The 13,424-nt window shown below is 40.7% G+C and overlaps 1 protein-coding gene across 2 annotated transcripts in view; it reads right to left on the reverse strand.

Moving 5' to 3' along the window:
* The window catches only part of aldh7a1 (aldehyde dehydrogenase 7 family, member A1), a 67,294-nt gene that overhangs the window by 11,162 nt on the left and 42,708 nt on the right, over nucleotides 1–13,424 (reverse strand). For both annotated transcript variants that reach the window (XM_068029941.1, XM_068029940.1), the window contains 4 exons: nucleotides 10,466–10,563; nucleotides 10,285–10,326; nucleotides 1,655–1,749; nucleotides 1,386–1,470 (listed from right to left, as the gene is read on the reverse strand). In XM_068029941.1, the coding sequence (XP_067886042.1) occupies nucleotides 1,386–1,470; nucleotides 1,655–1,749; nucleotides 10,285–10,326; nucleotides 10,466–10,563 (320 nt within the window). The remainder of the gene's footprint in view (nucleotides 1–1,385; nucleotides 1,471–1,654; nucleotides 1,750–10,284; nucleotides 10,327–10,465; nucleotides 10,564–13,424) is intronic.

Below are 13,424 nucleotides of genomic sequence, written 5' to 3' on the forward strand. Positions count from 1 at the left end.
TTGTTTTATAGTCAGATTCAAATTCACAACCGGTTTTTACACCTCGTGCTGTAACATTTCAATATACAGGTAGAAACGCAGAAAACATTTTGCTGACAATTTTTATATTCTAAACTTCTAAGGAAAAGCATAAGGCTAAGGAAAAGACAAAAAAAAACTAGGATATCTCCCATAGTTTTGCTCATAATCCCTTTTTACCCCTCATGCTTCTCTCCTGATGCATGAGCAATCCCTTCAGATTTTCACTATCCCCTTTTTCTTTGATGCTGGATCACACATTGCCTGTAAGTTTACCTGGGTGGTTTGTACTTGTGGTTCTGCTAGCTGATGTTTGTGGTGCCACTAATGTTAGACCCTAGCTTGCACATCCATGTAGGATGTGTAGGGGTAGGCTCTCATCCATGTACAATTATGGGCTGCCTACATCTGGTACCAGTTTGTATGGTGTTGCAGTCAACAGGTTCCCTCTAGTGCCACAAGACATGGCAAAGGGATTGGAGGTAGCTAGAGGTTATGGAAGGTGACAAAAGGAGTGCTGGCTGGCACCCAAAATCCCCAGCTTCTATCATTACCTCATCTGATTGGGCAACAAGAGGTGGCAAAAAGGACAGACAGCAACTTGAGGCTGGTAGAGGTAGTCAAGAGAAGTGGACATCTAGCCTAGAATATGAAGAGGAAGAGCGAATGGAGAAATGGAGAGGCAGAGGTAAGGCTAATGAGGTGGTAGAGACTGGAGTTGGGTCATTCATGTGACCTCTGGTGGGAGGACTAGACATGAAGCATCACAGGGTTAACTGTTAAAAGGTATGACCATTGCACTTTAGGTGTTGCCTAATCTTAACTGAAGCATTATTACATTATCACAACCAGATATAGGCACGATAATATTTGATGATTGTTCAGTTCCATTTTACTTGCGAATCTCCCATGGCTTTGATCACAGATGGCCCAAGGAAATGGCATGTCTTTTAATCATTTGTCGTACAAGGTGGACAAGTTAAACCATTCCTCTAGCCTCATTTGAGCTTGGTGTTAAATTTTTTAATGGCGGCATTAATGTCACTACTGTTGGTGCAGCTTACTTCAGCTCTGCTATTGGTTTTAAGTTTCTTGGCACTGTAGGCTCCATCCCAGCTACCCATTTCAAGTTTTAAATTGCCTATTGGGCCGCTATTGGTCCCGGCTTTCCCAGGTGCATTCCCTTTCTGAACTACTTAATGGCCCCACTCGTGTTGAACTTTTAATCAAACAACCTCAAGTGACCTTTCTGAACAGCTTAAAAAAAAAGACAATTCATGGCGTCATATGAAACAACAGTCACATGAGTGTTGGTACCTTTCAATCTAATCAATTAGTGGCATTTCTATAAAAAGTAGAAAACTTACAGTCTAATGGATCTCCAATTCGGACCTGTTTGTAAGCTTTGATGAGTCTTTCCACCACTTCATCATGAATACTTTCATGTAAAAACTAAAAAAAAACACACAAAAAAGGAAAGAAGGTACTGTTTTACATTTCTAAACTTTGATTTTTTTTTAAACCTCTGCATGGTGTTTGTGTTTCAACTAGTAAGCCTGCTTTAAAAACCTCTGGTAGTTTAGTCTAGCAAATATTTACTCGTAAAAAGATTGTGCAGACTAGTGTAATAACTCACCAGACGCCTGGTTGTTGTGCACCTCTGCCCTGCAGTCCCCACAGCAGCAAACAGAACAGATGGAATTACCATGTTTAGATCAGCATCATCGAACACTGCCAGGAATAAGATAGCACCAGTCAAATTCCATGTAGAGATTCAGTCAGAGAACAAACATTTTCCAAGAGCTGCTCACAATCTACAGATTTTTGACATACATTGACGAAGTCTTCCATCTGATATTTAGTCTCTAGCTATTACTACAGAAGACTGCCAGTGATTAAACATGTTTACAGCCATGTGCTTCATTGCCTCAACGTTACAGAAATCTAATTAAATGTTTAAAACTGCATCTTCAGCTGCAGTGTTCTGTTTATGGGAAATAACAATTTGATGACATGGTAATTAACAACACAATGCTATTTTCATTTCAGCACTTGCAAGGAATTAGACAAAAGGTGGTTACACGGTAATTTTTAATTTTTTTTCCCCCACTGTGCACAGTTATGTTTTAAAGACTGACAAGACATTTGGTTTCCTACAGAGACATTGAGTTATATAAAAATAATTCGTCAATTACATACTCATTCCCTGGATTATCAGTGTTCTTCAAATAGTCAATAACATGGTTGGACATCAGAAACACATTTTTCTTCTAGTAATGAAATGCTTTCCAAAAAACAATTACCTTACTGTACTTAGTTTTAACAATACAGTTTATATAAAAAAATAGGTAAGAGGATGGGCAAATTAGATATCACTGATTCCACAATTGAGAAAAACTCTACAACCTACAAGTGACAGTTTACTCCAGTTGTAAGAGCTTTGTACTATGTCTAAAAGCTCCACATTGCATATTCTGCTCATATTATGGGAAAAATAAAAATTTGAAAGCACTGTTATGGACATAATAAATTGCATGGATTACATTTGTTGACAATTATAGTGGAAAGCCAGCATTTTAAAAACAAGTAATACTGATTTAACATTTGACCGAATTGGGAATTCAACTCTAGCTGCTACAAATTAAGCAAAAACATAAGTCATGCCAGTTCTGTACTCACACAGTACTTGATTTTTACCAGAAGATGGCACCTGCATGCTTTGAAATTCTATTAAAATGTGGAATTTGAATCTCTTACTCAAAGATCAATCATTTCAAGAAAGCAATACAGGCCCCGAAATTCCCCACAGGATTCTGCTGTTTATAGAGTCACAAAAGTCATGGTCGCTCAACATAACTTCAGCAGAAACCGGTAGATCCTCTGAAGAACAGTAGGCCCGTTTACAGCAGGTCTCAGACTTATCGGTCAGTTTCCATGTTGCTTTGCAAGGGAAAACCTTTTGACAGGCTGGGATGGAGGATTTTAAGTAGTTTCCAATACTGAGCCTCAGCTGGAACCTGACATTTCATTGGTAGCTGGTGTACTGAAAAGGCTGAGGTGTATGCATGTTGGCCCCAGGTTTCGAGCCTGTACTCCGAAAAGGACAATTTAAAACAAAACACAAATGCTTCCTGAATCAGCCCCATTGATCAGACCATTTGGAGCTATAGCCGAAGTCAAGTGCCCCCCTGGGAGCACAGGAGGACAGGAAAAAGAGTAAGAGGAAATGCAATAATGTCTAAATTAGGTTTATAGTATGTGTATGTTAATGCACAAAATTTGGTAAATAAGGTTGACGAGCCGCAGGCACAAACAACATGGGAATATAATGATGTGGCAATAACGGAGACCTGGCTCAAAAAAGGGCCGGACTGGATACTAAATATCCCTGGATACAAGGTGTTCAGGAAAGATTGGGAAAGAAAGAAAGAAAGAAAGGAGGAAGGACGGCAGTATTGATTAAAGAGAACATTACAGTGCTGGAGAGAGAGGACGTCCTAGAGGGGTCAAGGACAGAATTTATTTGGTTAGAGTTAAGAAACAATAGAGGTGCCATTACAGTACTGGGTGTATTCTATAGGCCATCAACTTATGGGAAAGATATAAAGGAGCAAATTTGCAGTGAACTTGCAGAGATGTGCAAAAACCAAAGAGTAGTGATAATGGGGGACTTCAATTATCTTAATATAATCGTGTGACATTGATCAAGTCGTGGGAGTCAGTTGCCAGCATTCGCCAGAGCTGGCGGGCAGCCATAAAGACAGGGCTAAATTGTGGCGAGTCGAAGAGACTTAGTAGTTGGCAGGAAAAAAGACAGAGGCGCAAGGGGAGAGCCAACTGTGCAACAGCCCCAACAAACAAATTTCTCTGCAGCACCTGTGGAAGAGCCTGTCACTCCAGAATTGGCCTTTATAGCCACTCCAGGCGCTGCTTCACAAACCACTGACCACCTCCAGGCGCGTATCCATTGTCTCTCGAGATAAGGAGGCCCAAAAGAAGAAAGAAAGAAAGAAACTAGGATAGTAATAGTGCAAAGAGGGGAAGAGGTTCCAAAGCGTGTTCAAGAGGATCAGTATCAGTCGGGGAACATATAGGGAACAGTGATCATAGTATCAAAAGGTTTGTGTTACATAGAAGCATAGAAAATAGGAGATGGAGTAAGCCATTCAGCCCTTTGAGCCTGCTCCGCCATTCATTATGATCATGGCTGATAATCCAACTAAGGAGCCTGTTCCTGCTTTCGCCCATACCCTTTGATCCCTTTGGACCCAAGAGCTATATCTAACTCCTTTTTGAAAACATACAATGTTTTGGCCTCAACTGCTTTCTGTGGTAGCAAATTCCACAGGCTCACCACTCTCTGGGTGAAGAAATTACTCCTCATCTCCGTCCTGAAAGGTTTACCCCGTATCCTTAGACTATGACCCCTGGTTCTGGACTCCCCCAACATCAGGAACATCCTTCCTGCATCTACCCTGTCAAGTCCTGTTAGAATTTTATAGGTTTCTATGAGATCAGGTTAGCTATAGGTTAGCTATGAAAAAGGACAAAGAGCAATCCAGCGTAAAAATAATTAACTGGGGGAGCATCAATTTCAGTGGAGTGAGAACAGATCCAACTCAGGGTAAATTGGAATTGAAGATTGGTAGGCAAAACTGTAATTGAACAATAGGCTGCCTTTAAAGAGCAGATGGTTTGGGTACAGTCAACCTACATTCCCACGAGGAAGAAAAGTCAGCATGCAAAGTCAGAACTCCCTGGATGGCAAGAGACAATAAGATGAAGCAGAAAAAGGGAGTGTTTGACAAATGTCAGGTTGATGATATAAGTGAGAACAAGGCTGATGACAGAAAGTTCAGAGGGAAGTGAAAAAAGGAAATAAGAGAGGCAAAGAGAGAGTATGAGAAAAGAAAAGCTAACATAAAAAGGAATCCAAAAGTCGTATTCAGGCATATAAATAATAAGAGGAGAGTGTAGCCAATAAAGGACCAAAAATGTGATCTATGCATGGAGGTAGAGGGATTGGCTGAGGTACTAAATGACTACTTTACATTTCTCTTTACCAATGAAGATGCTGCCCAAATCATGGTGGAAGAGGAGGTAATTAAGACACTGGATGGGCTAAAAATTGATAAACAGGAGATATTAGAAAGGCTGGTTGTAATTAAGTAATTAATCTGGACCAGGATACTGAGGGATGTAAGGAAGGAAATTTCAGAGGCACTGGCAATAAGCTTCCAATCCTTCTTGGATACAGGGGAGTGGTGCTGGAAGATGCAAGGATAACCCAGCAAATATAGCTTATCAACATTCACTCATGTGTAGATTAATTAAGAAAGCCAGCACAGATTTGTTAAAGACAAATAATGTTCAAGTAACTTGAGTTTTTCCATGAGGTAACACAGCTGATGTGGTGTACATGGACTTTCAGAACACGTTGGATAAAGTGCCAAAGTTCAAGCTCATTGAATAAAAGGGACAGTGGCAGTATGGATACAAAGTTGGCTGAGTGACAGGAAACAGAGAGTAGTGGTGAACAGTTTTTTCAGACTGAAGGAAGGTATACAGTGGGGTTCTTCAGGGCTTGGTATGAGGACCACTGCTTTTCTTGATCTAGATTTGGTTGTGCAGGACACAATTTCAAATTTTGCAATGACATAAAACTTGGAAGTATTGTGAACTGTGAGGAGGATAGTGGTAGACTTCAAGAGGACATAAACAGGCTGGTGAAATGGGCAGAAGCGTGGCAGATGAAATTTAATGGAGGGAACTGTGAAGTGTTAGAACAAGAAGCAGCAATATAAAAGAATGCAATTCTAAAGGGGCTGCAGGAACACAGATACCTAGGGGTATATGTGCACAAATCATTGAAGGTGGCAGGGCAAGAGAAAGTGGTTAAAGAAATAGGATTCAGGGCTTTATAAGTAGAGGCACAGAATACAAAAGCAAGGAGGCATGATGAACTTTTATAGAACACTGGTTTGGCCTCAATTGTGTCACATCTGCATCGCTCACATGATGCTATCTTTAAACATAAATGGCTTAATTGGACCGGAGGCAAGCTCGGTGCCCAATTAGTGGCATCAAGCGTCACCAGGAGGCAGGAGCTGCCTGGACAGCACGAGTTGCAAAGGCAGGCAGTAGCCACGATGGGGCCTGCCACTGCCCCGCAGGAAACACCTCGGAGGGCCACGAGCCTAACTGTGTAGGAAAGTAGCCATACGGTCAAATGAGAGGTAATACGCACGATCCTTATAAAAAAAACTTCAACTTCTCCCCGCACTGAACCAGACGACTATGCACTATGGTGCAACAGGTTGTTTGGGTTTGCATTTGATTGAAAATTGCATTTTTGCCCTTCCCGGCCCATTAACAAGCTCCACAAGGAACCCAACAGGCCATTAATTGGAGGCAAGCGGGTTCCTGACTCCCTTCCCCCCTCACCCTCACTTTGAAAATTGGAGCACGTCCTGCAGTCACTGGGATCCAGAGACGCCTTCCAAGAATGCGATCTTCAATCCGCACCCGTGCTCATCCCCAAAACGCTTTGAAAATCCAGACCATTGTGTTCAATTCTAGACACTGCACTTTAGGAAGGATGCGAAGGCTTTCAACAGGGTACAGAAAAGATTTACGAGAATGGTTCCAAGGATGAGGGTCTTCAGCTACGTGGATAGATTGGAGCAACTGGAATTGCTCTCCTTAGAGATGAGAAGGTTGAAAGGAGATTTGATAGAGGTGTTCAAAATCATGAGGGGTCTAGTCAGAGCAGATGACAGAGAAATTGTTCCCATTAGTGGAAGGGTTGATAACCAGAGGACACCAATATAAGATGAATGGCAAAAGAACCAATGGCAAGATGAGGATTTTTTTTTTTTAAATACAGCGAGTGGTTAGGATCTGAAATCCATCACGGCTTTCAAAAGGAATTGAATGGTACCTGAAGAGAAACAATTTGAAGGGAACGGGGCAAGTGCAGGGAAATGAGACTAACTGTGCTGCTTTTGCAGAGAGCCAGCATGGACATGACTGGCCTATGATTCTGCCAGCCTCATGCAAATGAGGTGTGCTCCCACTGAACCTTCAAAACACTGGCATGTGTCAGTATTGGCTGGCCCATGGAATTTCATGGTCATAATGTTTAAATAACTAGAATTGCTTGAACCAGCAAATGATTAGCTACTGTAAAGCATCAGTCAGTAAGTTATTCCTCACCAATGACTTGCATATTTCAGTTCCTCTACTTACATATCACTAAACTTTATGTGAGCTTTAATATATAATGGAGTTATTATGGCACAGAAAGTGGCCATTCAGCCCATCGAGTCCATGCCAGCTCTCTGTAGAGCAGTTCAAATCAGTCCCATTCCCCTGCTCTATCCCCGTAGCCCTGTAAATTTATTTCTCTTAAGTGCCAATCCAATTTACTTTTGAAATCATTGATTGTCTTCACTTTCCACCACCCTCGTAGGTGGCAAGTTCCAGGTCGTTTATTCTAAAAAAAAAGTTGATGCTGAACATTAAGCCAAGGCTAATGCTTGGAGGGTCAAAGTGTACCATTTTATTAAAAAATAGCTGAATGTTTATTTTAATTGAACACCAAGAGTGAAGAGGTGATTTAAATGGTGAAACTTGCAACTCGCAACACAACTTCACTTATACATTAACTCAATTTGGCAACTTGTAGGTATCAGGATTCTTCTCAAGGGCAATTAGGAATGGACAATAAATGCTGGCCTAGCCAGCAACGCCCACATCCCGTGAAAGAATAAAAAAAAGATTAATTTCCACATAACTTAATGGCACATAAAGTAACACTGACATCTTTAGATTTATTTTAAAGAGCAAAGTCGAGAAGAAAGTCGGTTCTACTTTTTAATGGCTTAGTTCATTCCCAATTCCATCCCTTTCAACAGAAGCCATAAGGATTTACATTTAACTTAGTTATTTGATGGTCTGACAATGGTCAGCCAAATATTGATGGGGCAGAGCTGAAATATGTGATTATCATCTTAAAGCATACTACAGCATATTAGAGAATATTAGGTAAAATCATTTACTGGATTTAATCCTCAACAGTGAACCCAAAATGGTATTGGATTTCTGTATTAGGGAACATCTGATTAATACTGATCATTAAATTAACAGATTTAAATTGATTAGCCAAGTTATTCCTGCAGGAAACTTAATGCTAGTGCCAAATTTTAGGAGAGCTAATTTTGCAAACATGAGAGAGGATGCAAGTAAGTGGGTTAACGGAGGGCACTAGGTAGGGATAACTGCAGTTCAGATGACAATGAAAGACTTTTAAAACCATACTTATGGACAAGGAAACCATACATGACTCTCAGATTAAGAGGATGTATGGTAAAATGAAACCGGAATGGCTTAATGGCACTGTCCAAAAACAAATTAAATTAATACTGAAATATTTTTGCAAGCAAAATAGCTGTCTCATATACTTTAATCGTTTGTTGCATACGCTGTCTGTTCCACAGACTAGAGGGAAGGCCATGTGGCGTTTGTATTTAAGAAAGGGAACAAGTCAGGAATTATAGGTCAGTTTATCAGAATAGACAAGATGCTCAAAATAATTATTAGAGATGTGCTGTATGATCATTTTGCAAGTATTAGGCAATTCCAAAATGGCATTTTGAAACGGAGCTCATGCCTCATCAACTGTCAATTATTTTCCAACGAGATTACAAAATTGGTGAACAACAGTAGCCTAGTAGAGACTGTGTATTTAATGTTCAAAAAGCTTTTGATGAAGTGCTACCTGATTTAACACACATCCTGTCCCCCAGGTTAGCAATCTGGCGATTATAATTCATGAAGCACTCGAGACCTTTAAACAGCATTGAGGTAGTAGGGAAAGCAAATGTATAGCTAAAGATAATAAATACAAAACTAGAAATAAAATACATACCCTATATAAAGCCTAAATACAAGTACATCTAGAATACTGTACCCAGGTTTAGTCCCTTGACATGCTGAGAAAACATTGAGGCTCTAGAGGAGGCCCAGGGGTGGATATCATGGAGGTCTTAGTTAACAAAAAAGGCTCAGGGAACTGGAACTCCACCTACCCCCACCCCCCCACTGAAGAACAACAGAGCTCGAGAAGACACTTTTGAATTTTTAAATGATGAAGGGAAGAGAGTCTGTTCAGGTGGATAGGTTATTTGAACTAGATAGGGAGGAGACGATTTGAGGCATCAATATTAAAATTAAAGCACAGACTTGAGTTAGAAGACAGGAAGCATTTCTTTTCAGGGTCATTAACTCTCTACAATAAATGCCTGGAACGTGAAGTGTTCACGGATTCACTGTAGGCCTTCAAAAAAAAGAGACGTGGATGAATTCTGGTGAGGACGTTGAAGGTAGAAGGAGTTATCTTTGACCAGTTCATCAGTTATTACAGCATCTTGCTTGATTTCCTTTTGGAATCATAGAGGAAATTCCCAGAGTTTTTTTTCAGAAATTGGTCTAAGATTTTCCCTCTCCAAGGAAGACAGCATGACTGGTGCTGCTGGTGGTTAATGGTGCATGCAGCTGCACCATGTCTGGATGTGACTGCGATCTTTTCCTGCCCATTTTTGTATGCTCATGTGTACAACTACGATGTTCCTGTGAGTGGCCTTGTGTATGACAGCACAGGTACAACTGGTAACAGCTGCAATGTTTAGCTTTTATGAAAGAAAGGTGTTGAACGGCTGACCAGTTTAAATTGAAAAAGGTCAAGTCTCAATTTTGACAACAGGAATAAAAACTATACATTCTTAAAATCACAGGCTTACAATAAAGCCCTACTTGCGTATCATATCATTTATACTGTAGCAATACCAATAAAGAGAATGGCATCTTATAATTGCAACAAATATAACTGGTTTAGAAACAGTGCCATTTCAGCAATGCTTCACTCCAAACTGCCACAAGACCAGGTGGCTTGATATTCAAGATTGGACGATGCTATTACTTATACCTGTTCAGGTTTAAAAAAATGTGCCCCAAAGGTTTTAAAATCCTTTTATGCATAAACTTGTAGTTTTATGAAATGTCACTATTGTGCACCAAACTCCAATATGCAGCCTGTTTGGTTATCGGTGTATTTTTGTCCAATTTTACTTCAAGTTAGGAAGAAAATACTACCGAAGAACTATCCTAGATTGGCGTGTGTTTTTTTGCCTTAGACAGAATATATTCCTCCAATATGAAAATATAACTTTGTGTACAAAGATTACAATGGTCAAAACCACACATTACCAATGATAGCATTGTTGCCGCCAAGCTCCAAAAGCAGTCGCCCTGAAAGTGGAGAAAAAAAATCTTATTGTAATCCATTTTCACAAAACTGTTAGTCATGAATAGACAACCAATTTCTTTTTAACATTACCAGCTTTGTTAGGAAACCATACACGCTTCACTGTTTGTGTCCACCACTTACCAAATCGCTCGTGAACCACTAACGACACTTGTTTTCCCACATTTGTGCTACCAGTAAAAGACAGGAGGTTTATTCGTTCGTCTTTGCTCATTGCAGCACTGCAAACAAAAAGAGCTATAGAATGTCATTTATCTTCCAATGTACTTGTATAAACTCATTGAAAAGTTTGTCTAGCTGACTCCAGGCAACTTTAATCAAAAAAATCCAGTTTTTCTTTAACAGTAATCCTGTTTTTGTTACAAACTGCAGATTAATTTAAAGCAATAATAGATGGAGAGGAATATAACACAAATCCCATTGAATAACTTGGATATTACAATAAGAGCAAAGTTTTAGTTATAATCCTCAGTAGAATTCAACGCTGAATTGGTTACATTCAAGAGTCTCTCTTATACAGCCACTTTTAAGGAAAGATTAAGTCACATCAATCCTCAAAATGGATGGGATGTCAAAATTTCAAAACATCATGAATCCCACTGGTAGAATGCAACAGGTGCATCAAACTATAGGTACATAGTATAGTTGGCTATGTTATTCGATTAGTAATCGAGAGGCCTAGACTAATAATCTGGACACGAGTTCAAATCTCACGTCGGCAGCTATGGAATTTAAATTCTGTTAAAGAAATTTGGAATAAAAAGCTGGCACCAGTAATGGCGAGCATAAAACTACTGGATTGTCATAAAAACTCATCTGGTTCACTAATGTGCTCCAGGGAAGGAAATCTGCTGTCCTGACCAGTCTGGCCTATACATGACTACAGACCCACAGCAATGTGGTTGACTTTTAACTATGCTCAGAAGTCACCTAGCAAGCCACTCAGTTGTATCAAACCATGACAAAAAAAAATAAAACTGGCATTGACATAGGCACCAGTCACAAAGGTACACTCAGCCCAGTCAACCCTCAAATTCCTCCTCACTAACATCTAGGAACTTGTAACAGAATTGGGAGAGCTATCTCAGTCTAGTTTTTTTAAAATTCATTCAAGGGATGTGGGCGTCACTGGCAAGGCCAGCATTTGTTGCCCGTCCCTAACTGCCTTAAACTGAGTGGCAGTTAAGAGTCTAATTGCTGTGGATCTGGAGTCACATGGAGGCCAGACTAAGTAAGGATGGCAAATTTCCCTCCCAGATGGACATTAGTGAATCAGATGGGTTGTCACAACAACTGACAATGATTTCACCATGAGACTAGCTTTTAATTCCAGATTTATTAATTGAATGCAAATTTCACCATCTGGTGGGATTCAAACCTATGTCCCCAGAGCCTGGGCTTCTGGATTACTAGTTCAGTCACATTACCACTACGCCACCACCTCCCCTAGTGAAGCAACAGCCAGACATAGTTATACTCAGAATCGTATCTTTCAGCCAACGTGCCAGACTCCCCCATCACCAACCACGTCCCACAAGCAAGAAAGACCCACAGAAGTGGCGGCACAGTGGAACACAGCCAGGAGAGAACGGCCCTGGGAGTCCTCAGCATTGACTCTGAACCCCATGAAGTCTCATGGCATTAGGTCAAACATGGCCAAGGAAACCTGCTGACTACCACCTACTGCCCTTTCTCAGCTGATAACATAACATAATGGAATAAAAAGGACAGTGGCAACATGGATACGAAGTTGACTGAGTGATAGGACACAAAGTAGTGGTGAATGCTTTTTTCTTTCAACAGGAGGAAGGTATACAGTGGGGGTTCCCCAGCAATAGATACGAAGACTAGTGCTTTTTTTGATCTATATTAATGACCTTGACTTGGGTGTACAGGGTACAATTTCAAAATCTGCAGATGACACAAACTTGGAACGATTGTGAACAGAAGAGGATAGTGATAGACTTCAAGAGGACAGAGACAAGCTGGTGGAATGAGAGAACCCGTGGCAGATGAAGTTTAATGCGTGAGGAAATACACAATAAATGGAGGATATTGAGAGGGGTAGAAGAAGTGTATGTCCACAGGTCCCTGGAAGTGACAGGACAAGTAGATAAGAGTGGTGAAGAATGCATAAGGAATGCTTTCCTTTATTGGCTGAGGTATAGAATTCAAAAGCAGGGATATAATGCTGGAACTGTGTAAAACGTTGGTTAGGCCGCAATTGGAGTACAGTTCTGGTAACCACATTACAGAAAGAACATAATTGCTCTGGAGAGAGTATACAGGAGATTTACAAGAATGTTGCCTGGGCTCGAAAGTTGCAACTATGAGGAAAGATTGGATAGGTTAGGGGTGTTTTCCTTAGAACAGAGGAAGCTGAAGGGTGATTTAATTGAAGTGTACAAAATTATGAGGGGCCTAGATAGAGTAGATAGGAACTACCTGTTTCCCCCAGCGGAGAGGTCAATTACCAGGGGGCACAGATTTAAGGTGATTGGTAGAAGGATTAGAGGGGACATGAGGAAATTTTTTCAATCAGGGGTTGCAGGGTGTCTGGAATTCACTGCCAGGAACGGTGGTGGAGGCAGAAACCCTCAATTCTTTTAAAAAGGTACCTGGACATGCAAGGCTACGGACCAAGTCCTGGAAGGTGGGATTAGATTGGGTGGCTAATTTTTTTGGCCGGCATGGACACGATGGACTGAATGACCTCTTTCTGTGCCAACATTTTTTGATGGTTCTAAGCGTGCAGCTATACATTTTGCTGTACAACAAGGAGAGACAACATAAAAGTATACAATTCTAAAAGATGTGCAGGAGCAGAGGGACCTAGGGATATATGTGTACAACCTGTTGAAGGTGGCAGGGCAGGTTGAGAAAGTGGTTAATAAGGCATATGGAACCCTGGGCTTTATAAATATGGGCAGAGTTTAAAGCAAGAAGTTATGGTGAACCTTTATAAACACTTGTTCGGCCTCAACTGAAGAATTGTGTCCAATTCTGGGCACCACACTTAAGGACATGAAGGCATTGGGGAGGGTGCAGAAAAGATTTACGAGAATGATTCCGGGGATGAGAG

The sequence above is a fragment of the Heterodontus francisci genome, chromosome 4 (assembly GCF_036365525.1).
Source record: "Heterodontus francisci isolate sHetFra1 chromosome 4, sHetFra1.hap1, whole genome shotgun sequence".
NCBI lineage: Eukaryota > Metazoa > Chordata > Chondrichthyes > Heterodontiformes > Heterodontidae > Heterodontus > Heterodontus francisci.